Source organism: Acanthopagrus latus, chromosome 18 (assembly GCF_904848185.1).
Source record: "Acanthopagrus latus isolate v.2019 chromosome 18, fAcaLat1.1, whole genome shotgun sequence".
Taxonomy (NCBI): domain Eukaryota; kingdom Metazoa; phylum Chordata; class Actinopteri; order Spariformes; family Sparidae; genus Acanthopagrus; species Acanthopagrus latus.
In genome coordinates, this window is record NC_051056.1 from 6,940,571 (window position 1) to 6,968,569 (window position 27,999).

At 41.4% G+C, this 27,999-nt stretch overlaps 1 protein-coding gene across 4 annotated transcripts; it reads right to left on the bottom strand.

Annotated features, from left to right (window-relative positions):
* Positions 1-1,570: 1,570 nt before the first annotated feature.
* On the bottom strand, positions 1,571-27,987 carry fbxo38 (F-box protein 38). Of its 4 annotated transcripts, none has more exons than XM_037077442.1 (22): positions 27,833-27,973; positions 27,223-27,347; positions 23,909-24,098; positions 23,524-23,657; positions 22,868-23,031; positions 22,523-22,688; positions 21,969-22,244; positions 21,763-21,856; positions 21,011-21,141; positions 20,402-20,572; positions 19,701-19,843; positions 18,167-18,362; positions 17,535-17,735; positions 17,235-17,390; positions 16,077-16,811; positions 14,072-14,172; positions 13,033-13,135; positions 12,067-12,233; positions 10,808-10,953; positions 7,525-7,628; positions 3,371-3,484; positions 1,571-3,209 (listed from the first exon to the last, which is right to left on the bottom strand). In XM_037077442.1, exons 3-22 carry the CDS (start codon positions 24,040-24,042, stop codon positions 3,031-3,033), a joined length of 3,615 nt encoding a protein of 1,204 aa, XP_036933337.1. In that variant the 5' UTR covers positions 24,043-24,098; positions 27,223-27,347; positions 27,833-27,973; the 3' UTR covers positions 1,571-3,030. The 4 variants fall into 4 exon arrangements, with proteins under 4 accessions (XP_036933337.1, XP_036933338.1, XP_036933340.1 ...); XM_037077443.1 differs by having other exon boundaries at positions 23,909-24,126; XM_037077445.1 differs by lacking the exon at positions 27,223-27,347 and having other exon boundaries at positions 27,833-27,987.
* Positions 27,988-27,999: the final 12 nt, after the last annotated feature.

Sequence of the window (27,999 nt, forward strand, 5' to 3'; positions counted from 1 at the left end):
ACAACAGACTTTTCTCCTACAGAGACCTCTTTCTTTACTGTAATCAACACATGACATTGAGATGTTGACCTTTGACATGTTTCTATGACTACAGTCTAATCCTCAGATCACAGCCCATGCTGTGAAGACACAGTATTAGGACCTGAAGTCCAGTGGATGCTGTGCAGGTTGACAGAAGGCAGTGGGCAGTTTAATTCTGTTTACATATTCACTGACAGCAGCGCTGATTTGAACTGGAGCACTGGAACATATTTTGAGAGTGTGTGTGTGTGTGTGACACAGAGCCTGAGACTGTTACTCCATCTGGCTGTTGTCAAAGCAGGAAGAACAGCGACCAGAATTAGAACAGAGTGTACGGTCAGCTCTGCTCTGTTTCTACAGTCCTGATGCTCATGCCTGCTTTGTGTCAGCTGCACTCGGATTCGTAGAAACAGAAACATTGGAAAATTGGATTAATTGTTCTAAAATTCTCTTTTCATTTGTCAAATTAATGTATAACGAGGATTTTGGATGAACTGTTCTTATTTTCAATTTGTGGAATGTCAAAAAGAAAAATAGAAAACTGAATTGATTATTTCTGCCTGTGGCCACACACACACACACACACACACAGCGCGTCATCCGTTTGAGACACACCTTCATGCAGGGAGCCCAGTTCTGGTGAAAATGCAAACTCCGCTTGCGCTAGGCTGCCACGCCGAGTCAAACTGCTGGTGGTGGAGGGGAAGGTGTGTGCAGCTCAGTGTGCTGTTCCACAGACTCTAACACCCCCCTCCTGCTGTAGTCACAGGTCAGCATGTGTGTGTTATGTGAGCAAGCTGACCTGACATGAGCAGCTGGAGTGTGTTGACCTTGCTGGGGGCACCGGATTTTACAAACTTGACTAATGTGTCCAAGGAAAGCTTTTCCTCATTAACAAACTTCCCATTTGAATCTATTAGGGGTGATCCCCAGATGTCTGGCTCGGCCTGCTGCTAGTGGCCTCTCTGTGAGTCAGCGGTAGAGGGGCTGGTTGTTACTGCACGTTGTTTTTGATGGGCTGGTGTCGATGGAGGTCTGGCTGTTTGTGGTGATGGAGCTCTGAGGAGGAGGCGCCGACACTCCTGAGCTGCTCCTGTAGGCTGAGGATGGGTTGTTCTCTCAGGTGCAGCTCCTCTGTCAGTTCTCTCATCAGTGTATATGCACCTTCTGCAAGGAAACCATCAAGTCATTCCTCACCTGGCTGTCTCTTACTACCAGAGGCATCAGGCTGCGAAATACAAAAAAAAAAATAATAAAGTCGTTACCTTGATTTAACTAAGCAAATGGGTGACAGCCTTCCAAGTGATTTGAATGTGATCAAACAGGTCACATTTGGGAAAGATGGGAGAAAGTACACCTAACTTCCTGATTCATGGCGACTAAGACATTGTCACAATTATGGCATCCGATGAGAACTTACAATGTTGAGCATGTCGGGTCTCTGGGAACGACTGCTGTACATGACAAGAAAACCATTTGATAAACCAACCTTTAAAAAGCTCACTTTATGGCTAGTAACCCTGAGCAATGAAAAGAAGTTTAACATTCCTGAACACTTTAAAATTTAATTCATGTTACAATCACACAGACTTGTATAAGGAGATCATTTCAAGAAGCAGTGAAACACCCTGAGACAAGCTGAAGCATCAGCGGTTTAAAACAAAGGCGAGTTCTTTACTGAAAGTCACTCTTCAACTACATTTATACACTTTTGTCACAGTTCCCATCTTTGGCATTACAGAAAAACAACGTAGATAGTGTTAGGGCTTTGTTTGCTAGACTGTTCTAATTTCTCCATTTTGAATTATTTCTCTGTCCAATCCTCTTTTGTACCCAACTGACACGCACTGTATGAATTTATGTATGACAACTCTGACCTATCCTTCCTTTTATAATTCCCTTAAGGGAGTAAGAGTAGCGCCTCATGGAAGAATGTTTTTAGAATAATTTCAGACATCTGAAGGCAGAGTCAAAGGTCTGAGAGACAAAAAAGACTGAATTCTGCATTTATTCTAAACGTTATACTCTTATTTCCCCAAAAGGCATATCGCTGAACTCAATTCTAATTTTACTCATGGTCATCAACTTTTTTTTTTTTAACTTGCAGTGGTTAATAACAAATATGACAAACACCAACAAGTAAAGAATAAAGCTGCTGAACTATCCTAATGAGGACACTGTTTGACCACTGAGAAAAGTCAGAACAGATCAACTGCAACAAATTCGATGTAGACTTTTGCATCAGTTAAGCTGAAAAAAAATATTCAGAAGGGGAACTAAATCAAACTATAGTTACTTTGAGATTTCTGTCCAAGACCGTTTCTTTCAGTGACTGGTCATGAGTGGAACAGAGAGCGGCAGACAGTGGCAGTGGACAGATGAAAGATCAGACCCACACTAGAGCATAGTCCTCTCTCCATGTGCTCCTGAGGCTCACAGAAGTAAAGCAGCTGAGAACACAAGCTATGCAGACATGTGGGGAGGCCGAGGCCCTTATCTGACAGGACTGTATCAGAGACGGGCCTTTATTCCCAACTACCTCCAATATTTTCATTCCCAAAATTAAATTGTACATTATATTAAATTAACCATTTTTGCCATAATATGTGGTGGAAACTACATGTGTAACTCAACGCTTTTTCTTTCAGCCATTCCTTAAGATTGTTCTCAGAAAAAAAAAGAAAATCAGCATCTGCTATGTGACATGAACCTTATCCAAATGTTCCAAACACACTTAGGATTAGCCATTTATTTTCCCATTGTAACTTTAAGGGTGAAAAAAAAAAAAAAAAAAAAAAAAAACCCAATCAAAGTTTACCATCCTTGGAAGAGTTTTTCGCAAAGCATCTTCAACATGTTTAGTTTTAACCACGTCCACTGTCTGATGTTAGTGTCAGTGTCTGATTCATCCAAGTCTTTCACAGTCAGGAACTAAGGCACTGCATCAGCAGGACGGTTGTCTGCTGGGATCCCTCTGGATGTGGCAGAGACAGTAGTTTTTTGTGGTATCTAGATGTAGTCATCGTCCACAGGTTCTCCTGGTGTATCACAGTGATGCAGGAAAAGGACCACCACTCTCTCGAACACTCCTCTTTTGCTCTGTCGGCGCTCTGAGATCTCCTCCCCAATGGTTTCCATGCAGATGTCAGCAGACAGCTGCCCTTTACGCCGTGGGGCATAGATGGTGGCTAACGCAAAACAAAATAGAGCAAAACATTTCAAGTGTTTATTCACTTATATCCCTTCTGTTAAAGGAACAATTGTACTAACTGGTAAATACTAACAATTGTGAACATTTAGGGAAAAACCATGTGGAGTAACTGCTGATAGGACAGACGGATGTACTTACTGCTTTCATCGTCCTCAAAGTCATAGCGGGCATAGCTGTTGGGATCAGCCGCTTTTAGAGCCTTCAGCCAGGGGAAGTCGGTTATCATGCTGTACGGAGCGCCATCCACCACTCCTGAATAATAACAGCAAGACATATGTTCATTTTATAGAAGGTTTGTTGACTCTGAACAGCACATCTCCCGTGTCTCCACTCTGCCAGCAGGTCTGTTTGGAGCATGAGCTTGTCACAACAACCATTTCTCCGTCATTTCTCATCATGTCCTTCATGCTATTTTGACCCTGTCTTACCTAGGCCTTACTTGTAGGACACTCCCTCTACCGTTCAGACTCACACCTTCCATCTTGTTTGTGAAGCTGCCTTCTGGCAAGTGCCTACGCAGTGTCATGGCCAGGACTGAGCGTCTGAGGAGGAGTTTCTTCCTCCAGGCCATTCGGACAATCAACTCCCATAAACCAACATAACACACACTCAGCACACACCATAAATTACACACATGCATACACACCCGGCCACTTTGCACACTGTCTTCTTAATTTCTGCAAACACTTCTGTCTTTGTTATCTATATCTGTTTCTTGTTTGTAATATGCATATATATTTTTCATATCTAAATGTGTTTGTTATTTTATTCTCAATCCCTAAGTGCAACCTAACAGGAAGGAAAGTAATGGTGGACCTCCTTCCTGTTTGGTTGCACTTGGGGATCGGCACTTTTTGTCTGCCATGACGGTGGCGCGCCAGAGATGCTACCGCTGACGCGATAATAAACTCTGTGTACACAAACAATGTTCTCAATGCTCGTGTTCATGTGTAGAGACCCTGGTGATACTACGAGCAAAGTTTCATGTTGTGTCGAGCCTTCTTAGTGTTTTAAACATAGCGATTTTGATGCTAACCTAAGAGTGCTCGTAGCACTTGAAAATTGAAATGCCGAAAACAAAACTACAGTAAATCTTAAAAGTGCCTCTTTTTAGAGAATTATGCTTTTACACAAAGGTTTGACTCATATACATTCACAAACAAAGCCTCGGTTGCTTTTTGGCGAGAGTTTCACTTTAAAGAGGTCATATCATGATTTTGGGATTTTCACCTTTCCATTATTGTGTTATGAAGCATTTTTGAGCATGAAAATGTTCTGCAAAATGAAAATGCCCAAAGTCCACGACAAAAGGAGTTACTGTCTCCCACACAGAAAACACTGCTCCTGCGCTGCCTGAAACAGCTGGTTTGGAGTCAAGCCTTTACTTTAGTAACATATGTGGGTCACTATGTAACAGGTGTTATATAAAAAAATTCATTAATTTATTTTCATCAATTAACAATGCAGTGAATGAACAGAGGAGAAATGTAAATCGAATCAATAGTTGGCGAGACCACCCGTTGCCTTCAAAAACAGCATCAATTCTTCTAGGTACACCTCAAATCCTTCTGTCTCTTCATGAAATCCAAGACAGACTCGATGACGTTGAGATCTGTGGGGACCATATCATCACTTCTAGGACTTGTTGTTTTTTACACTGAAGAGAGTTCCTAATGACATTGGTTGTATGAGTGGGGTCTGTGTCCTGCTGCAGGCCAGCCTCCCTGATGGTACTGCATGATGGATCAGTATCTGCCTGTATTTACACCGTTAATCCTGACCAAATCTCCAACTCCATTTGCAGAAATGCAGCCCAAAACTTCCAAGGAACCTCCACCATGCTTCACTGTTGCCTGCAGACGCCCATCATTGTGCTGCTCTCCAGCCCTTCAGTGAACAAACTGCCTTCTGCTACAGCCAGATACTTTACATTTTGACTCATCCACCCAGAGCACGTGCTGCCATTTTTCTGCGCCCCAGTTCCTATGTTTTCTTGCATATCTAAGTTGCTTGGCCTTGCTTCCATGTCGGAGGTATGGCTTTTTGGCTGCAACTATTCCATGAAGACCACTCCTGGCCAGACTTCTCCAGACAGTAGATGGGTTTGCCTGGGTCCCACTGGTTTCTGCCAGTTCTGAGCTGTTGGCATGGTTGGAAATCTTCTGATTTCGAAGGGAAATAAGCCTAATGTTTTTTTCATCTGCCGCACTAAGTTTCCTTTGCCAACCACTGAGTCTATGATCCTCAACGTTGCCCATTTCTTTGTGCTGTCCTCAAAGGAGCTTCAACAGCACATCTTGAAACCCTAGTCTGCTTTGAATTCTCTGTCTGGGAGAGACCTCACTTGTTGCTGTGCTCAGTCTTGACATGGTGTATGACCTGTAACATGAAACTGTCTTCCACAACCTCACCTTGGTAGTAGTTTGAAACCAAGTTTAGCTGTTCCTCACCCAGTTCTAAGCCTCATACATAGCTGTTTCTGTTTCAGTTAATGACTGTGTTTCAACCTACATGTAAAATTGATTATTATAAGCACCTGTTATAATTGGTTGATCATACACCTGAATAAAATCCTACAAAATCCCTGACTTTGAATTGATGCTGGTTTGAAGGCAAAGGGTAGCAATATATAAAAACATACATAAGCGTTAAAAGGAAGATTAGTATAACAAGACAGGGCAGCAATATGCCGTCACAGTATCTTATAAACCTTATCCAAAGTAGAAGCAGTGAAAGCAGCATTGTCATATCGTTGTCTTTACTAATGCAGTGCTTGCATACTATCATATTTGCCAGTAAATAATGTGTTCACGTACTATTGGTTTCATACCAAGGTTTCTGACACACTAAAAATTCTCACATATTGTTTATGTTTTCTAAACTGCATGGTGTTAAGGAATTTCAGAAGCAGCCAGTCACTGAGTTTTGGCTAATGTTGATAAAAATTCTAAGACTGCGTCAATAAAGACTGTGAAAAAAACCCAGTTATATTGAGCAACAACTTGAAAAACCAGTTAATTAATTACCTCAAGATGTCGATGAAGTTTTTGACGCCTCATTTAAGGTCTTTCAGTTCATAAAGGGGTTCAGCAGTGCTGTCTGCAGCCATGTTTACATCAGTGGTGTGCACTGTGAGGAACTTGGTATTCAGGCTGTCAAACACTGTACAAGCTTCAACTTTTCTATTTGGTTTTTGACCAGGTGTTGCCTCACATTAGACACATTGCTTTGGTTAGGTGTATTTTGCAATACAAAACAAAATCACTGCAGCCAATTATGGCCTCATTTTTAGTTTTTTAAACCAACAACTCAAATTTCATATTTACAACAAACTGCATTTTTATTCTACTTCCAAGCCACTATTTCAATGAATTCAACTTTTGCTTGCTTATCGATACATGTCATCTTTAGCAATATATCACAATCACTGTTTAGTTAGCAACTTGCGGCGAGATCACGGCTTCAACCTGTAACACTGTCTAATCAGCAGTGACGCACTGTGCTACATGTGGTGCTGACACTGCGGAACCTGAGTATGTTAATAATTATGGAGTCAGAGCGCGCTCTGCTGGACAAGAATGTGATGACACCCTTGATAATTACCCCACTGTTCTTTATGATGCAGTTTTTAAACAAAGGGCTTTCATATCAGAGTTGTATAGGTTGATAAAATCACTCTGGGTCTCATTTCTATGTTTCTGGAAAGTAAGCAGGGTTGTTTTGCTTTTCTTTGTTACAGGTCTCACTGTCATATCACATACCCACATCTTAAATAACATGCATTTCTGTTTTTCTTGAATTTGTTTTCCTCCTGATCGTGGCAGTGACACAACTGTGCCATGCACTTTATACTTACACATTTTTTTTCTTTTAAACACAATTGGTCTTGGGACCTGCAACTACTTTGAAATGACAATCACTCAGAAGAAGTTCAGAGGCCATGCTACAAAACATGGTCATTCAGCTTACTCTATGTATACTTTTGACCCAGTAGATTGGGTCAGATCCTCATAAAACCTATAATAAATTCATATTTGAATCATGAATATTTTTTGAGACAAAGTAGTATGTGTTAAGTTTTGACCATGACTGTTGCATAATGCTGCATCAAATCAAACAGCACTTTAAAATAAGAGTCAATATTTTGGTTAATTGCAGCAATAGTTTTGTGCGCTGGTAATTAGCTGAATGCCTTACTGGCTACAATGCAGTTCAGTTCAGTTTGTTTGCACATCTACCATCAGGAGTAAACTAGAAATTTGTGAGGGTTTATGTCGGTGTAAGTGTATTACCTTCCAGTGTATAGATATCTCGGCCCCAGGGGTACTTGGGATAATTCTTCACATCCTCTTCTGTCCTGGTGGCTTCTGGGAAGAACTCATACTTAATTAACTCTCTGTGAAAGAGACAAAGAAAGATAGATATCAGTTTATAGCACACCAGTGATGGATCATATTCAAAGTAAGACTTGGCATTGTACTTGCTCCTTTAAAATGTAAAATTTTAATTTTGTATTTCATTAGATTTATGAAGTTAACTTACACCAGTAAGTTATTTTTTTGGCAAGAATGCCATAGACAATCTGCTAATCATATTTTAATCAAATATGCTTAATTTGGATCCTGTGGATCTTTCTTTTTGTTGACCTACATCTGAACATGGAAAGATGGAAAGAAATAAGGCAAAACTGCATCTACAGTGCCAATGTAACTATGGTCAAAAGAAGGGTTTTTTGCAGTGGTGTCAGAGGATGAGTAGCAAGTTCTAAACCACTTCCGACAAGGCTAAACAAGATAAAATGTATGAGCTCACAAAGAAATAAAATAATAGAAATTAGAGTGGATGACTGGGAAAAAGTTATTTTTCCATGAATCCAAGTCACACCTTTATGGCAGAAACAGAAGGGTGTAGACGGACAGGTGAGAAAATGACTACACAGTGTTTCAGAATTAGACACATGTTTACATAGGTCACTGTACTCTGACCGAGGACAAGTACCACTCCATTCATTGAAGACATGCTACACACTGATTAGCATCCTTATTGAGAAGGATTCATATTGTCCCTTGGCCATTTTCACTTAACGTAGGGTCTTTTGACAGCCATCAACAAGCTTCTGGCAGGTTTTAAACTCAGTCCTATTGACAGAATCGGTAAAGTAAAACTACATTTGTTGGCTCTCTGGCAAGAACTTCTTACTTCAGCACAGTCCACATGATGGGGTTCAATTTAGGACTTGGGAAGGTCATAAACCTACCAGTTCTAGCCTGATTTTTCTAGCCTGATTTAGCCATTCCTTCACCACTTCCGATGTGTGTTCAGGATTATTTTCCTGTTGGATCCCCAACTGTGCCCAAGACCCAATCTTCTGCTGATGATTTTAGGTTTTTATGAAGAATATGGAGATATTCCCCCCTCTTCATTATTCCATTTACTTTGTTTAGAGCACCAGATCCACGGGCAGCAAAACAGCCCCTCAGCATAATACTATATTGCTGCTCACTGTGGCCAAACAACATTTTTGTTACATCTGACCACAGAATGTTCCTATCTACAATCTCTGAAATGGCCTTAAATGACTTCCCTGACTTGTTCAGATAAATAGCGTGGTTTTACAGATCAATGCTGAGCTTCTTAGGCCTAGTAGCAGTTGCAGAGATGTGCTACACCTTCTGGTTTGTATCTTTGTGGACAAGGAATCATACTGCAGCAGGATAATGAGCCCAGACACACCTCAAAACTGTGCAAGAACTCCTTTAAGACCTCAGAAGACCAAGGGGTCCTGACTGTCATTGACTTTCATCCATAGTCACCCCACTTCATCATCACTGATTATTTATAGAGATACTTGACAAAGCTTAGCATTCTCTGACATCACAAGAAGCTTTGTGGAACACTGTCAAATCATACTGGGATGACATGAGTCATCGGGTTTTGGGGTCAGTGGCACAACGAGTGTATGCTGTTCAAGAACCCTAACGTGTTTCTGTTGGTTTATTAATAAAAGTGATCAAGCTCAAAGGTGTCATGTTTGCATCAAATATTATTTTCTACAACTGGACAGCAAATACATAAAACAGCTTACTGGATTTCAATGCCAGATGATCAACAGAATCCAGCGCACAGCATAATCAAACTAGATCTCTGCATTTGAGCAGCTGGCTGCAAACATGCAGAGCCCAGAGAGCAACTCCATATCAAAGCAAATACCTTGGCCAGGGGCACTGACCGGGGGAACATGTACATGTTTTGACGGTGGGGGAAACCAGACCATCTGGAAGAAACACATGCAAGCACAGGGAGATGCAAAAGGCTCTGCTGGGATTCAAATCAAGGACCCATTTTTACTTTATTTTCGGTGCCTCTGTAATCTTTGTGTACTCTCCTGTACTGCCTTTCTTTATGTTTCACCATGGGAATCCACAAAGGCACAGACCACAGCGGAGACATGGACATTACTTAGTTGATAACAATATATAATACAGACCTTGGATCTCATTTAAATAACATTGCCTAGGAGCCATAACAAAAGTGTATTTGCGCCTTACAGTCAAAAAAATGTGCAGCAAAAAATATTCAGATATGTAAAACACGTAAGATGGTTGATGGTGTTCACAGCAGCGCTTTTACTCTCAACTACACAAATAGACTATGAAACTAAAGTCGTACTTTATGTTATATGTGTACAGTATTCATTCATTTGATGCCATCTGATGTATTCTTGGATTTCTACAACCGATGGCAATAATTTCGCAATCAAACAGTCTGGCCCACTCGACTGTGCTATGATGGTGGGAATGAGATGCTGAGACAGCAGAGTATATCACTGTAAACACAACTACCAGTGTTTGCATATTAATGTATTTTCTTATCTGGCAGGGTGTTGGAGTGTTTCAGTTACGCCACTACATTCGGTGCGCTCTTGAGAAGATTTCATTTAGTCACCCCCTCCACAGGTGACATCTGATTTTTGCCTGTACTGATTTTGACATTTTCAGATGAGTTAAACAGACCGGCTCATCACACCTCTGCTGCCAGCAGACACACAGGCGTACTTTGCAAACGTACAAAAAATGTCTATTGCACGCGTGTGACACCTCCGCTGCCACAACTTAATCCAGGGGGGAAACACTGAAAGCCAACTCTCTCTTTATGTTTAGCCTTGAGCAAGGCACAGATGAACCCTAATAGGTCTGGCTTGTTATATATGGTAGCAGAAGCTCATTAAATTAGGCAGGTGTCTGACTATGCACAGCTTTAAATGTTCAATTCAAGGGTGTGACATTTCAATTTTACAGACAACCACTGTGAAGACATTGGTCAGAAGAACCATTTCTAAGCAGTTTATGGAGGTCTTGCTAAGACATGTTAAAAGAGAGTTATAACAAATGAGACAAGAGAAATTAAAAGCATGAATAATCATCTCCCACTGAGCTCTTTGCACAACGGACCTGAGTTTAATATATATTTGTCAGCAGGTACAAACAGAAGCAAGCCAAACAATTTTCAAATGTACATGCTGGTCAAGACTCCAGGCCTCTAAAAATTGAAGTTGGTTGAATAGATACTACTCACTGGCTGATGTTGGCTATGGTGTCCATCCAGCTGCGAATGCGGACCTTATTGCGTATATTTGGTGGGTTGCTGAACTCGTGCACTATAGCAATGTGATAGGGATAGGGCCCCTGGAAGAGCTGACGCTCCAATGCTACTGAATCAATCTGTGGGGAGGAAAGAGACAAGAAGATGAGGGATTCCAGTGAGAGCAAAGAGAATGAGTGAAGAGACCAGGGTCAATGAAATTTAGGAGACAATCAGATGCAGTTGTAGCACTACTGAAGGCAGGGGAAAGGTCTGGCTACCTTCACCACATACTAGGTCCTTGCATGAAACACAAAAGACAAACCCTACCGGAACTAATTAAATGAAATAAATATAAATCTATATCATACTTTGATGGCTTCAATAAAACCTCATCAGGATTCTCCCCAGAAATTTTTAGTGTAGCGGCGCACTGTCATGGGGGGGTTTGAAAGTAACTAAACTTTGATGCTGACGTTTTATATAAAGCGTTGAATTTCTTTATTTTTTCAATTATGCAAATAAAACATCTGAATCTGAACTTAATTTAATCAAAAGTTGACAACAGTGACTTGTAGATGCTGCCCAGTCACCTAAGCCAGAGTGTATTGTGCTCCAGGATTTCTTCTGCTCTGTGCCGCACATGCTCATTAAGAACTGTTTTCCCGTCCCGCTTGTACCATGGATTTTACATTAAAATATAATTATGCACTTTAAAATTATATATAAAATATACATATTTGTGTGTGAGCGTGTGTGCGCATGCACACATACAAATATATATATTGTTCATGTTTACAATTTGATAAGCGAAATAGTCTCTTTTATAATGGAGGTCTATGGGGAAATGCTTTCTGAGCTGCAGATGAAACCGGATTTTTATGTTGCTATACTGCCAGCTGGCAGCAAAACTGAGTGGTGCTGCAATATCCAGCTCTCTTTATACATTCATGATTAAGACCAGTTTGGAAACATCTCAATTCTGCAAGGGGTGAGCAGCACAGAGTGAGGAGGTATCTCAGCTAAGCAGGGATTGTATTAGCATAGAGCTCAACCTTCCCTGAAACATTTAGCCTTGTAATTTACTTCCACTATTCAGAAGACACCATCATCATATCCATAATCATAATATATTTGCAATCAGAACATAAATGGATACAATTGTAAATATCTCAGTGGGAGGGATGGTCACCAAGTTAAACGAAACATGGGAGCAATTTAAGAGACTTGGAATGTTCCCACAGATTACCAACCTGGTGCATAGGGCGCATGTAGATGATGCGGTTTCTCTCCGGAGGCATTCTCAGTATCTGATCCAGAACCTGTTCCATGTCCAGCTTCTTGCACTGAGCATAATCAAACCTGTTCACTATGGGGGCACTTTCCACACGCAGTTGTTTCAACACTCGACATCTGGTAGCTATAGAGAGGGATGACAAAAAGAGGCAGATTGTAAATGCATTTTCTCTGACTCAACATAAAGAGGGCACATAAAAAGCTTGGAATTGTGTTTTCAAAACTCAACATTAAGTTTTTTGACTCATTAATACCGTTAAAGGCAAGATTTGAAAGATCTAAGCACACAATGCAACTGAAGAATGGCAATGGAGCTTAAATCATTTAATCATAGATATAATTTATAAGTCTGGAATCTCTAATGGTGTTTAATCAGGCGCTTTTCCTAAAATGACACTGTACAATCAAAGAGTGAACAGAAAATCTGTGTAATTACTGGTTCATTTTACAAAAATGTGTTGCTTATAATTTACCAAATAGTGAAAGAACGTGCACATGTGGATATCAGTGTCACCCACATCATTAAAAACAACAGTAAGGACTGTTTGGATATAAAGCATCTGAATACGTGATGTACAGTTTGGGACACATAAACCAAAACAAGTCTGTTAACATGTCATGATGACTATTTTATAATGACCTAAACATGCAAACCCCTGGGATTGCAGACTTGTCCTAGGAACATCAAATGTCAGCTCTCGCGTAGGGAAGGAACTGGAGCTGGTGTGGGAGGTTGAGTGGTACCAACTAGATATAGTTGGACTCACCTTATTTCATAACACTAGTTCTGGAAGCAAAGCCCTACAGAAAGGCTTGACTTTCTCCATATTGGGACTTGACCAGAGAAGCCAGGAAAGTGTGGTGATAAAATTCATAAACACATTAATATAGGTAAACAAATCAGTGTCCTATTTGTCACTTACCATGAATGAACATCATCTTGGGGCAGTCTTTGAGGACCAGGTCAGTGATTCCACAGTTGGTCAGTGTGATGCCAACCAGGTTTTTACTCTTCAGCGACAAAATCTGCACAAGTAAAAGCATTTTAATCTCAGCTCATTGAAAGTCACATTTACAACAGAAAAGCAACAGGCAAACATAAAATGTATCAATGTTGTTTTTTTCCCCTCAATTGTTTGGACATAAAAATTCTCCCCCCCTTCGCCCCACCAGCAACACTCTGGGTCACCCCAGAGGAGGAAAATGCTGATACAGGGATGGGTATTCTGGTTAAAAAATAATATCATGATCTGCATAATTGTAATTTATGAATCTTGATGGGAATTTTATTCAGCATTTTTTTTCTGAATGCCAGAAAACACAGCACTGTATCCATACATAATATGTCATCTAAGAAAGAGATACTGGGATGGGCAAAAAAAACAAACAATTCATGTAACAGCAGCCATTCTTATCCCCAAAGATTCAGAATCATGCTTCCAAACCAATTCTGTCATTCTGTCAACTTTTAATAATAAAGGGCTGCAGATCGTTCAACTTAACTTCCAAGATAAGGCTGAAAATAGTGTCCTCTTTTTTCTTCATCAAATCAAGCGCTGATTTAGAATCAAGAATCATTTTGGATTGCAAAAAATCAAATCAAACTGAAAAATCAGAATTGAAATGTGAGACTGCCAAAGATTCACACCCCTAAAGAGCCATATGATTTAATCCATCCAATAAAGGATGGCAATCTAGTTGGCCGCATTTTTTAACTGATATGTTCATGTGCCATCAATCTGCTAGTCTGAAGTTAAATGAAGTTTGAAAACAGAGAATAGTGATAGAACATTCAACAGTGCATCTCTATGAATTGCCGAAAAGTGGATTTTGCATACTTCAAGAACCTTCGAACTCTGTAAGTGTTAGATGCCCACCCCTTCCCGATATTTAATTGTAATTTGAAAATTCATGCGTACAAGTTTGTATCATGTGTCTACAATTAGGTTTGTGTTCCCGTACCTGTACGTGGTCGTCCTCAGTGACTGGGTCTGAGGTGCTTGTTGATTTGTCAGCCATTCGTTTCCTCCTCACTGATACTCGAGGTCTGGGCCTTGAAAGTTCTACAAGAGATGAACAGTAACAAGTGTAATTTCACAATAGCTGCAACCCGCTGACTTACATACAGACATGCATTCAAGTGTTCATGCATTCACTTGCTAACAACTTCAAACATTTGACCTCCATTTCAGATTTCTGCCTCATAGACAGAAAGTTTTAGGGAGTACACAACTTTATGGACCAGTGACCGGCACCAGCAACGGGACGTTTGTGCTGTGAAATGGTGCCATGCGTGTGACTGAATTAAAGTGTGAGCAGGTGCGAAGCTGTCCATAGTACTGAAACAGAGTGAAAGACATCAATAGACAGACAGACAGAACGTGTCACTTAGTTTGGTTTCTTAGCTTGCTGCTTTTCAAGGTTGTGAATAGAACTTTTGGCCCTAATTCCAGAAGAAGCATACTCTATGGATTTAGAATGCTAATTCTATAATACTGTCAAGACTCGATATGGACAGTTTAAAGCAGTTTTCTAATTATAACAATCGCTGCAGCAGAAACAGAGATATTGTTTTTATCAAGATGATTAACAAATGCAAAACAGAAGTATGAAGTTTGGGGTTTTTGTATTCAAAAATGTCTATATCTGTAGTTGATTTTATTTTTATTGCCCTGTAAAATTTAGAGGCAGCTGACAAAACCTATAATGTTAAAAGGGTAGGTGTAATAAACTAAGGCTTCAGCCTACATCTTTTTAGACCTACGGTACTTTGTTCATTTGTTTTTCTGAAGCAAGCATTAAGTTACTTTATTAATTGTATTATTAATTAAAATGACCAAAATAAACTAAACTGATCTGACATATTCTTCATCCTTGTCAAAGGGAAATCAACTTCTAACAAACCATTTTATAGGAGTGCAGATGAATAATTATGAAAAGAAGCTGCTCTGTAATCCGGTTTTGTGGCAATGGATCATGTGGCAGTGGGGGTGTTGTCTTTTAGCATCCCTTTCACATCATCAGGATTCAAACTCTTAAAAACTGTGATTAAAAAAAACTAGTCATTCCCACTTATCATGAACTAGAGGTCGACGGTTTGGCTGAACTTGGCTCTGATAGTTGCCGATAGATGCACAGCTAATGATACATCAGGGGTATTTCTTTCATAAAGTAATTCTCCACTCCATGAAATACCTTTCACAAATTACTCCTGCGACAGGGTTAGAAAATAACGCCAAATCTTTTCCGGTTTTGAGGTAGCGTTGTTGGTGTTGGAAAAGTTGATTTTACTGTGTGGCATTCAAGTCATATCTAGTCTCGCATTGCCAGACCTCTCATCAGACCTGTTTTCAGTTTATTCTCCCAACAAGTTATCTAGTCTTGAATATATAATGTAACACCGTCACATCCACGACATCCACGATAGGCACAGAGCACTGAAGGCAGCCAGGCAGGCAGGAAAAGAAACCATTCTGTTAACTTTACGTTACTTCATACCGTACTTACCAATGAGGAGTTCTCTCTTCCAAATAATCGAGCTACTGCTATCTTTTCAATTTAAATCAAAGAATGTATCCTGCACATCTCTAAAGTTGCAAACTTACAACAGGTTCTTTTTTTTTTTTTTAATCATATCGTTGATGTTATAATAATAACAAGAAATAAATGTTCCTCAGTTTGTTTCAATAAAAATACAGTGCAAAAAAGAATAATCACCAGCTTCACTGATAATTCTAACATGTCTGTCTTGAGTCACACAGATGTGGTGTGAGTAGGTGTAGGTGTCGTTGATACTATGTCAGATCTCTATAGCCACCTACACAACAAACTGCATAAACAGGTATCGATACATAATCATTGCTTCACTTGAAAAGCAGGGGTCCAAGCAACCAAACAAAAACATAACATTAGTGTTACACTTTCCTACAGTGAATACATGTAAAATGTGTTGTTACTTCCGTCTTACCTGTCTCAGGTACCAGGGATGCAGAAGACATGCGGGTACAAGATCGAGTCAAAGGTCGTCTTGGAACAAAGTCCTTATCTCTAGCCTGACCCTGCTGTGAACCTGAACCAGCAGCAGCAGATCCAGCCGGGACTTGCTGTCTCTGCCCCTGTCCAGTCAGTAGTGTTGGCCTCCTGGAGGCATGGTTTACAGAAGCATCTGTAGGGTTCAGACTGCACACACCAGCAGCACTTGTGCATTGCCTCACCCCAGCGTCCCTTGCGCAGCTGTCCCCAGTGTGTACCCCAGACGGGGCCTCTGTGCCATCAATAGTCCTGCCAGTTCCTGTAGCTCTGTCAGTGGTTGTGGTTCCTCTATGGGTGGTCCCTGCCAGCACCCTCCCACATCCACCACCTTGCCTGGATGTAGCTACCCCAGGTCCAACCCTGCCCACAGATCCAGTCACTGGCTGCACTCCACTTCTTGCTGCTACCCCAGCACTCCCAGTGCCCCGAAATGTCCCTCTGTCAGGCAGAGGTCTTGCATTGGTCGCCCCAGCCTCAGGAGCAATACCATTACTACTAGTCCTCTTGCTGTTTTCAGTAGCAGCCTTCATGTCTGCCTTGATCTGTTCACTGGTCACCTGACAGCTCTTCTCACAGCTGCTCTCCAACACCTGAGCCTTTGTCTGATGTGCGGGGGCCACCACTGATACAGCCAAATTGTTGTTGCGCCGCAGAGGAGTCTTTCCTTTACCTGGAAACAGCACACACATATGCAAAGTTAATTAAAACTGTTTGGTTGTTTTTGTTCATTCCAGCTTGGTAATTGTGTGAGAAATGATCCATGAGATGGATGAATGTAATCGCTGTCAAAAGTTTACATAAAGTTGCAAAGAAAATGTAAATAAAGACAGTCTTCACTTCCAATGATTTCTACAGCTCTCATTCTCCTGTGATGGAGTGATTGGGACACATACTACTTTGTCACAAACAACATACACATATATATTTTTTGCTGTAGAAGTCATTGGAAGTGTGTGACTGTGTGACCGTGTGTGTGTGTGTGTGTGTGTGTGTGTGTGTGTGTGTGTGTGTGTGTGTGTGTGTGTGTGTGTGTGTGTGTGTGTGTGTGTGTGTGTGTGTGTGTGTGTGTGTGTGTTCTGTGTCACGCTGAGACCTTCTGGACAGGACGCTGGCTGCTGCAAACAGGAAGCTGGCATCAGCCTTGAAACAAGGCCTTCCTCTTCCTCACTGTCAGAGTCTGAGATGACCAGTGGGGGCTTGGAAACAGTGACACCAGCTGGTCGACACTGCTGGACTAAACCACTGGGACCTGCAGGTGGGAGGGATTTATCAGTAGACAACACAACTTAATAAGAAAGAAATAGGATAGGATAAAAAAGGATAGGAGGTCTAAAACAGTTGGGAAAACTCTCGCCTTAACGTTTGTTAATCATTAAAAAGAGCTGCTCCAAACCTGCTTGCTCCTCATCAGGAGGTTGGGTTGTTCCAGCTGGATGACTTGGTCCTGGAGATACATTGGCTTCCTCCCCTCTCACCTCCTCTTCTGCTCCTTTCACCTCTATCTGAGGCTCGGCCTCTAAGTTCTCCTCCTCCAACATCATTTCCTCCTCCTCCTCTTCCTCTTCATCGTCCATCCCATTTACTTCTGCTCGTGCTGTGGAAACAAACACAACTGCTCACATTCACACAGGAGGTTGCGACCTTCACCTGTGCATAATGACTGGACCAGGCATTGCCTATATAAGATCATTGTCATAAGAATTGTGGAAGACCCGGAGCAAACAAAACATCAGTAGATGTAATACATTGTGAGCGAGAGCAATTTGCAGCTTCTTTTTTGTTCAAGTCTGAGGTGGCGTAACAATAAATTGTCAAATATATTATAAATATATTAAATATAATAATATTGGCATATCTCAGTGCTCCTGAGTTGTGCTCACTTCTCAATTTGCTAACTTCATCTTTGTACACAAGGCTATTCATTCCCAACAAAATGTGGGTGTGCTTCTTTTCGAAAAAAAATACAGTTCTGTTTTCACTTGCTGTTTCTGTGAAATATGTTTCACAAGGTGGGGTGGGACTTGCCATTGTGCTGCTGCGGATGCTGCCGTCTTTGGTTGTTGTTGTTGACAGGTGGAGGAGCAGGAGGCAGATTGGCCTCATTATTGTGGTGGTGGTGGTTGTTGTTGTTGTCATTGTCATTGTTGGAGTTCTGGTTGCTGACCAGTGCGGAGGACACACCAATACCAGTTCCTGCACTCAGGCCCACTCTGGCACAGCCCTGACACAGACACATAATGTATAAGATGCATCAGCACTTTATTCTGCAAAACAGTTAACAGCCACACATCAATTCAGTTGTTGTTAATGATGATATTTTATCATCCCATTATCAGTTGCTTTCATTCAGTCACAGTGGGCCGGTGACTCAGTATATAGCCAGCACTAGAACTGCTGATCATGCATGTGTTCACAATAAATCCATTTTGATGGTAATGGTAGACCTGTATTGATTTTCTAAAACCAGAATGAGACGCTTTCTGCCCTTTGTGTCAGAAAGTTTTGAAAGATTGCAGAGGCATTTCATAGGCCACAATAAAAGGGAATACAAAGTGAGTGGCTAAACATGAAATAAGCAGGTTGGTTTTGGTAAGTAAAGAAAAAGAAGAAAGCAAGGCTGAGCATTGATGTTGACACTTCTGGTGAACTACACTATCTCAAGGGGGGAGATGAAGAATTGGGTGCAAGTTACACCATCTTTTGTAAGAGGAAGGGGTAAAGGAGAAGAAGTAGTGAAACCCTGCACCCAAGGCGTCGGTGTGAAAACAAACCTGGTGAAGGACCATCAACTCACACCAATCAGTGAAAGGCTAATGACTCTGTATTCCACTCTCTGAAGAGAGCTTTATAAGTCTAATTTCTTCCAATACAACTACATCAGATGCCAATGAAGCTGTTAAGGACCGATTCTACAATCGACTGCACACCACAATCTACACGGTACCAATAAGAGACAAGCTTCTTTTACTTGTTGACTTCAATGCCAGATTTGGGAAAAACAGCCATTGATGTCCATGTCAGCCTATGAAACTTCTAAGCAGGAAATTGTGTGCCCAAAATGCTCTTCATCAGGAACAGTGAGCACTGCTCAGAATGTCAGGATCCTCAGACAGCCAGAGCATCTCGTAGTGCTAGAAAAAGACTCTAACAGGAATTCAACCATTGCTTAAGATTTGTGCTCCAACATCTTCCACAACCTTGGATGTCAGCCCTAATATCAGCTCAGGAATTCAACAGTCATCAACAGAATGAGGAAAAGAAAATCACCCACAGCATCTTTAAATAAGGAGATTGCAATATCTGTGTTAACTATTATCGTAGTTATTGTGGCACATCCCTGCTTTCGATCACAGGAAAAATCACTGGCGGAATCCTGCTCAAGTCCAAGTTATCCTATAAAATCATGGCCTGAGTCACAGGGTGCATTACAAGCATCAGGATTTGTATTCCCAATGCTGTTTTTTGTAGACTATCCCACCATGTCATCAGAAAACACTTAAAACAACACAAACCCAGACTAACTGTGTATAATGATATATATACACTGCATACTGCATACCTTGGGTGGTTCTCTGAACATCTGGTCCAGGCAGATAAACTCCAGACTGGGCAGTAACTCTATGAACTGGGAAAAGGATTCCAGTTTGATAGCATGGCAGCGGACCAGAGTGAGATCAACAAGACGGCTCCATCTGGACTGATCTGAGGACAGAAACAGGTAAAACATAACAGCTACATGGTGCACTTCTGTAAATCACTTCAGTTCTCAAAGAGTGACAGTTGAAAGGCAGCACCAATGTGCAGCAGCCTCTTTATCATATAAAAAGACTGAACTCACCAGAAAACACAGACATTTATATTTGGGCCATATGCTATCGTAGTTAAAGCAGCTGTAAGTGTTGTTGTACTTTTAGTCAACTTCCTGTTTTACAGTTAGCAACCTCATCCTCTCCATGTCCCCACATGAACGCTGGGCTGTAATCACCAGACATAGCAAAGAACAAGAGGCTCCTGCTCTCTGTGCATTATCAGACAGACAGCTCCACGTCTTTACAGAGTTCTGTCATGATTGGATGAAGTGGGCAGGGATACCAGAAAATGTGTTTTTTCTGTTACTGCATGAGTAGGGGGAGGGGAGACATGGGCCACTGCCCAAACTCTCTATAACAGTGAACTATTTAACACCTGAAAGAAAATATAATTTACAGCAGCTTTAAACAGTGGTGAGGACTCAAGAGGGAACAGACAAAAGTGTATTACCTGTGATCCAGTGGTGAGGGTTATGCAGGTGAGGACAGTTGTAGATGAGGAGGTATTTAATGTTAGAGAAGACCTCGTTCACCACCTTTATGCCAATATCGGTGATGATGCCTGGGTTCTCTATTACATCAGCCAGCCCATACTTCACCAGCTCCGAATGACTCATCTTACCTGTAAAAGTTGAGAGGTGAGTTCAGTCATTTATGGTGTCTTAAACCTGATAAGACTACATAATGGGCAAATCTGCGAGCTGGAGCAGGAGCATTCTGCGGGTCTGTTTGAGATGTTGATTTAATCCAACTGGGCATCATTCTCCCACTCATCATAATCTCTGTAAAAATGAACTGAAGTTGACCTTTGACCTTTTGGATATAAAATGTCATCAGATCATCTATTAGAGAGAAAAATTGGCCTCCAAACTAAATGAACCCACATGACTCACATGTCTGCTATGTCACAAAAAACAGCATTTTATCATTTAAAAAACATCAGTCCATTTGTGCCAAATCTGAAAAAAAAAAAAAAAGTACAGGAAACCCCAGGAGAATGGCTGATTTTTGTCAAGGAAGGGAGAGTGCTCAAACATGATATTTAAGAGAACAGACTAACATTGCAGCAGGAACTCATCCACATATCCCAAATGAAGCGTCTCAAACTGAGGAAACTCTAGTTCGGCCATTTTGAGAGCTGAGAAGACCCCGTCTTTAGTCAGTGAAGGCTGGATACGGAGTTCATGTAGCCTGTTTAACACACAGAAATGAAAACACTGGGGCAAAGTGATACATTCATATTTTTGTGAACATTTAACTATTATAACTGGAGCTGTCAAAGTTGACGCGCTAATACCACGTTAGCACAAACTCCTCTCAGCGCGTACATTTTTTGACACGCAAGTAACACACACACACAGGGTTTGTGAAATGGAGATACCTGGACAACTCTTCAGGAGACAAACTTACAATGTAATGCTTTCAGCATATTTTTTGAGCATGCAGTACCTTTGAGGTTATTCTGGAGAATAATCTGGACAGTATTTATCATTATTTTGGATTGCTGCGATAATAACACACATACATTTGCATAAAGTACGCAAATTTGTCCACTCCCATGTTTATAAGATAATTAGTCACTTTGGCCCTTTAAGGTACATTTAGAACAGATAAGAAATGTGCAAGTTAACCAACAGACAATAAAGCTGTTAATCACAATAAAATATTTTAATTGACTGACAGCCCTAATTATAACATTATGTAATGTTCTAAAAAGGACTTGTTGACATACAATTTGTGTTTTTAATATAAGCTGTATGAACAAGTCTTTTTCTCTTAGTCAACTTCAGCAACTGATGACTGGCTGAGTACCTGCGAGCAGCAGTGATGATGAGGTAGCCCAAGTCCACTTCTAGAGCATTTTTGCAGGCTCCAAACACAATGGTGTGGAGGTTTCGAAATCCTCCTAAAAGTACACATAACTAGCATTAAACAAATTAATTAATTAATCCTACAAACTAGTATTTTCAGTGTATCTACAGCTCAGTAACAAGTAACTGAATACATGCTCTCCTCACCTGACCTCCAGCTGTCCTCCACCACATGTTGGATCAGCCCCCCCAGGAAAGGAACTCTCACTAATTCCAGTTGCTCCAGGTTTCGCGCCGATGCTAAACCGGTAACCAGGGGAACATACTTGAGGGAGTTTGTTGGGCCCGCACAGTTCCGCATGACAAAGGTTCTCAGGCTCACACACAGAAAGTCCTTAAACGGCTGTGGTTTGGTGAGACGGACCCACTTCAGATAAAGGTGGCGCAGCATGGACACACAGGGGATCTCTGGGACATTCACACCTACAACAAACAAACACTATGTAAAATACATAAACAGAGATATGCTATTTCTTAACCTAGAGCACAGTATGACCTCAAAGGACTTCTGAGAAGACAGGAACACTCCTCAGGCCTGCATATTCATCACAAACCCAGGCATTAACAAGGAAGAAGCTGCCTTTAATCCAGTGTTCCTGATTCGTTTACTTACTTTACTTTACTTACTTACTATTGTATTTCAGTTTTAATGTGGAGCCAGTAGCAGAAACAGTCAGTGTTGTAATGATGTTCCTACATACCTACTAGATGTAGGGTCTGGATCTTTGCAGTTATGGGGATGGTCAGTTTGTTCTCAGCAGGAATGGGAAAAGCCCCATTGCGGTTGCGGAACTTTCCTAGTATATGAACCTGAGGCATGTAGTTCCATATGGCTTCCACCAGCTCTAGATGGGATGTCTCGACACCCTGAAATGAGGTCAAAGATTAGAAATTTCAAGTCAGGGTCCACTTTCCACGTTGGAGTATCAGCTTCTAGGAGATACATAATGTGCCTTGTTGTCTGTCTCTCTCTCTCTCTCTCTCTCTCTCATCACAGATATTGCACATCTCAGCTACAGGATATCATTCTCACACTACATACTGACCAGCAGACTTGGACAGGCTTGTAGCGCCTCCAGGACTCCAGGTATACTGAAAGCCTCGTAGCCTCTGACTCGTCTCCTTTCCAAGTATCGTGGGTGGAGGCCATACAGCTGCTCCAGATCTGGCATTTTCTTCAAAAGGAGCAGAAAGCTGTTGTCTGTAAAGCCTTAACCAAGAGACACAACACAGTTAAAACCTTCTCAGAATGTGTACACAAAAAAACAACAACACAGCATTATTAACTAATAAATCAGTTGAGGGTTTCTCAATGCAACATGTTTCTGGACATAAAAATTACACAAACCACTGCAACAAAACTCTTAGAAAAAAACCTGGATATAGTATCAATTTGAATTAGTTGAATTATATCAATGCCAGTCCATTCTTTCACTTGAAATACCTTAGCGTGTGATTATGAAACACTACTCTTCAAAGATCCACCGCCTAGTAGTTAAATGAAATAGTAAACTTAAGAATTCAATAAAACTATCCCTTTCTTATTAGTAAATTCAACCCCATTTTAGTCTTAAACGTATATCACTCACTCTATCACTCATTGCACAAAAAAAAAACATTCACTCCATCCAATTTAATGGATGCAGCAACACAACAATCATCATCAATCATGGGATGCACTGGTTGTGCTGTGAGTTCTTACCTGAAGGCATATACTCCCACCAGCGACCAGCACATAGATCCACTACCTTGACCACTCGAAGGTATAGAGTTACAGCCTCTCTGAGTTTTCTGGACAGACACTCCATACACATTATGTCCTTCATGGGAAGGTACCTACAAAACCAAACAATTAACAGAAATGATGGGAAAATGTGGAAAAATGCCCCATCTCACAATGATCAGCAATCATTCCAATCCGATGAGTAGTTCTTGTGTGATCCTGCTGATAAACCAACCAACAAACAGACTGGAGTGGAAGCATTACCTCCTTGGCAGAGGTGAGAACATATATTGGAGAATCCCACCCAGCCAAAGAAAATATAGTTATGTACACAGTATAATGGTGATGCTGTAGGGCAGTGTACCTGAATATGTGACAGAGGACTTCATGGGACAGCTCGTTGATGTAGTCTTTGGACTCATTGGGTCTCAGGACAGGTTGACCTTCACCATTACCTCCTCCAGGCTGGAGTTTAGAGGCCTTCCTCCGAGGCCCCATCACTGTTGTGTCACTGCTCAGGGTTATTCACACACACACTTCCTTCCTCCTGCAGACTGGAGACAATTTCCATGAACGTCAGTTCTGGACAACACATCACAAAGAGGAAAATGGGAGTTACTGGTTAATGGGAGTGTGGGAAAATGATAGAGACAGAGGCTGCTTAGCATGCTTTAGTCCTCACTCATAGAAATTGATCCTGTCTCTATTCATTTATTTTTGTTCAGAGGAATAATGAGCCTACCAGAAGGAGGTATGGGCAACACCATCCTCCACTTAAGTCTTTCATCAGACAACACGCCCCTTTATTATATGTTAACAAACTGCAAGCTGCAACTGATGAGGCCAATTTGAAACCATATCACCAACACATGCAGTTTCATAGCAAGACAAACTACACATGTAGCGTTCAAAAGAACATGTGAATTAATATTAAGCTCCCATTTACAGAGGCATCACCTCCACTGATTAATTAATCAATTGATTAGGAAGAAAATTAATTGCGTCAAAAGAATCAGTCTTACATCTGATGTAGCGCTAGTCCCTCCTAGTCTAAACTGAAAAACATGATATTAATCAAAGTATATTGCACATGTATGGCTGCTGCATATCTAACATTAACATACAGCAGTTACCTGTTTGTGTCAGATTGCTTACTTTCAATTAAGAGGATTTAGATATTCTCAGCTGAAATAGCCCTCAAATGATGATGATGATGATATGCTCCATTTAAATTGGTGAAGTACTACCCTGACTGGTCGATGGAGGCTGGTACCTCAAGCCGCATGTTGAGATACTGGCAGGTGTGAATTTATGGACATAAAGCTGTCCACTTGTGATCAGATCATTCAGAACACTAAGGGTGCTCCAACTGATCAGGCATCCACTGTTACCCGTCAACATGGGGGATAAAAAGTTTATGAGTGGTATCTATAGACACAAATTAGAAATGCTGATCAGCTAAACACATAAGAATGAAAAAAAATGCCACACACAGCGCATGACCGTGCAGCTCACCAGCTGTTAACAGCTAACTATCCTCCAGCCAATATCAGTACAGATTTTCAGTGCCCTCTTGGTTTAACCAGTGCAACACATTTGCAAGGTCCTGCCAGAAGGCCAGCCAGTGACAGTAGCTAGCACTTACACAAGACTGTGGAGAGAGAGATCATGATGGTAACTTCAGGAGAAGACATACTCCGCTGTAATCAGTGTACTCAGAAGTAGTCGGTACAGTTTATTGTGTGTTAGTAATAAGTACTTTTTCTTTCATCCCATGTGGGAGGACGAAGCAACACCATTTGTTTTTAGCCCTGCAGCTGACGGCTAACGCAGCTAACAACTGATTGAGCCAATGACCCAAGCTAAACATAAACAGCAAGACTGAGCAGTTCTGTTCAAAGGAACATGTTACATGAACATGACGTGTTAAATGTGACAACACAACAAGTTTACACAAAACAGATGTACTGAAGTACTATAGCTGAGAAGAGTTTGTAAGTGAAAATACACTGAGTTTCGAGTTATAGACACTTTGCATTAAAGTGCATTTCATCGGTCTGTAGTAACCAGTAACGAGCAGTGACCAGGTGGCCAAGTTGTGGCTTCAGGGCACAAAGATCTCTGTACAAAGACTGAGATAGACTGAGATTTGAACTCACTCTTCTTAACTAATTTAACATAACATAAATGATCTATTTCCTGAATTTTATATTTTATTGGTGGTGAAACTGCCACTAATATCTGATAACTATAGATGGCAATAAAGTGAAGTAACATCTTTTCAATCGATTGGTGATCCGTATAAGCCGAACCTGCTTCCAGTGATCACTGACCGGCCACGAAATCCTGATGGGAGCACCCTTCACCAACATGTGAAGAGCCTCTTCAACTGGACTTTAGAGCTCATTGTCATCAGAGCAGGTCTGTGTGTGTGTGCAGGCTGAGAGGCTAACCCTAACCCTTCCGAACAGATGACAGCCTCATGAAAGACTTCTCCCTCGTGGATTGAAAGTAGCAAAAATACAGTTTGCCATAGAAAAATATGCAAATCTTTCCCATATCACATCTCACGTGTGTGATCTTGCAGTGTGTGACCTCCTGTGATGTAGCGTGGAAACCACAACGCCCTCTACACTCCCGATCTAGCAATCAGACGACTCTGAAAGTCATGTGATGTGTTCAAGCCATTAGCTGCTTGAGATGATTCTTTTAGGAGGTATTAAGGACCCAACTCAACTTCAAGACCCGCCCTACTCCACCTCTCACTGGTTGCAATCATTGTGCTTGACTATAACTGTTGACTCGCACGTATGTTTTCTGAAGATTTTGAGCTTCAGTTTTTGTAGGTCAACACTGACTTCTTCAGGCCTCTCTCCCAGTCTTCTCCTGCTCCTGTCAGCTTCACTCATCCTCTGGAACCTTTTTTTTACCATTGCAGTTTCTCTAGGGGAGCCGACAGATGGGTTGCCATTGAGCTGAGTTTATCAGGACAACAACAGCTCGGTACACGGCATCAGCTCCACTGCTGGAAGTTTGATGATTATACAACCACAAGAAAAACACAAGCACAACCCATTAACCCCAGACAGGCAGATAACATGTCAGTTGCAGTTACAGAGATTTTTGTGGCCGAGGAAGTCCAAAGGACAAGAGGAAAAGGAGACCACTGTACAACCAGAGAGGGGGTGTGAGGGGGTGAATCTGCTTTTAAATCAGGCTCAAAAAGAGACACAAATTAACTGTCTAGCTTTACATTATATCTATATAAGAGTTTTATAAGAGTTAGAATTGTGAGGTCTGTGAGGCCAACCAATCAGAGGGCAGGTCTTGAGAGAAAAGTGGGATCCATGAAAAAAAAATTGTATTGTTTCATTTATGTGTCAACATAAACAATGACTGTGTGGCTTGATGAAGTGGTTCAATTGACTGGTCTTTCATTATGTTAAAAAAAGGGTCAGAACGATCAATAATAATTGATATTGACCATAATGAAACTCTAATAGACTGTTCAGTCATATCGCCCGTGTGTGTATGTATTCTGATAGCTCTGCTCCCTCCACACATGACAGCACGGGGATCAGAGGGTCAGTGCGGATGACAGCAGAGGAGACATGGCGGTGGGAGAGGCATGTCCTGTTCCTGCTCCCCGACTCTCTGCGACTCAACTAGTAATCTAACCTGCTAGATATCCCGCCGGCGTCGAGGAGCTCCTGGGCCTTCTGTAGCCAACCTCCAAGAACCATCGGCAAGAGAATGATGGAGGTCTTCCATCATCGCAGCGTGGACGTAGCTAAAGCCAAAGACTGTTCCAAACAGAACAACGTTTACTTCTCAGAAGAAGTTGTGAACCTTTAGTTGACACCACAGTCACGTTACTGCGACGTGAAGTTAAGTAGGAAAACAAGTCACTGGTGTCAATATACAGAGTTAAGGCACGTCGCTGGGAAGCTTTTGAGCAAAACCACACAAACATATTGAGCCTTATTTATGTGACACACACAGTAATGTTACACCTATTCATGAACAGGCGGCAGTTGGGTTTGATTACAGTGTGAGAACTAAAGTCAAAAGTGAAGAAGCCCCATTAGAACACACATGTCAAACTCGTTTGACGTTTCTTGATGTAAAGTTCACCCGGGGTTTCTTTCTCAAAGCTAGCTTAGTAGTTAGCATTGTTGCAGCTAACATTGTAGTGAAAGACAAAACCACACACGCAAACAACACAGCCTGCACACTGACTGAAGCTGTATCAACTTTAACAAGGCCTTTACAAATGGGGCAAACCTACCGGCATCTTTCTAACAAAGCCGCTGTGATGTTGTTCTTCAGCCATTCTGTGTTATCATCTCTGCCAGGACCCGATGTGAGTGGCTGGCCGACGTAAGTGGCGCATGCGCGAACGCGTCCGCCATCTTGGACAGCTGGGTAGGGCAACACCACTCGGACAAAAAACAC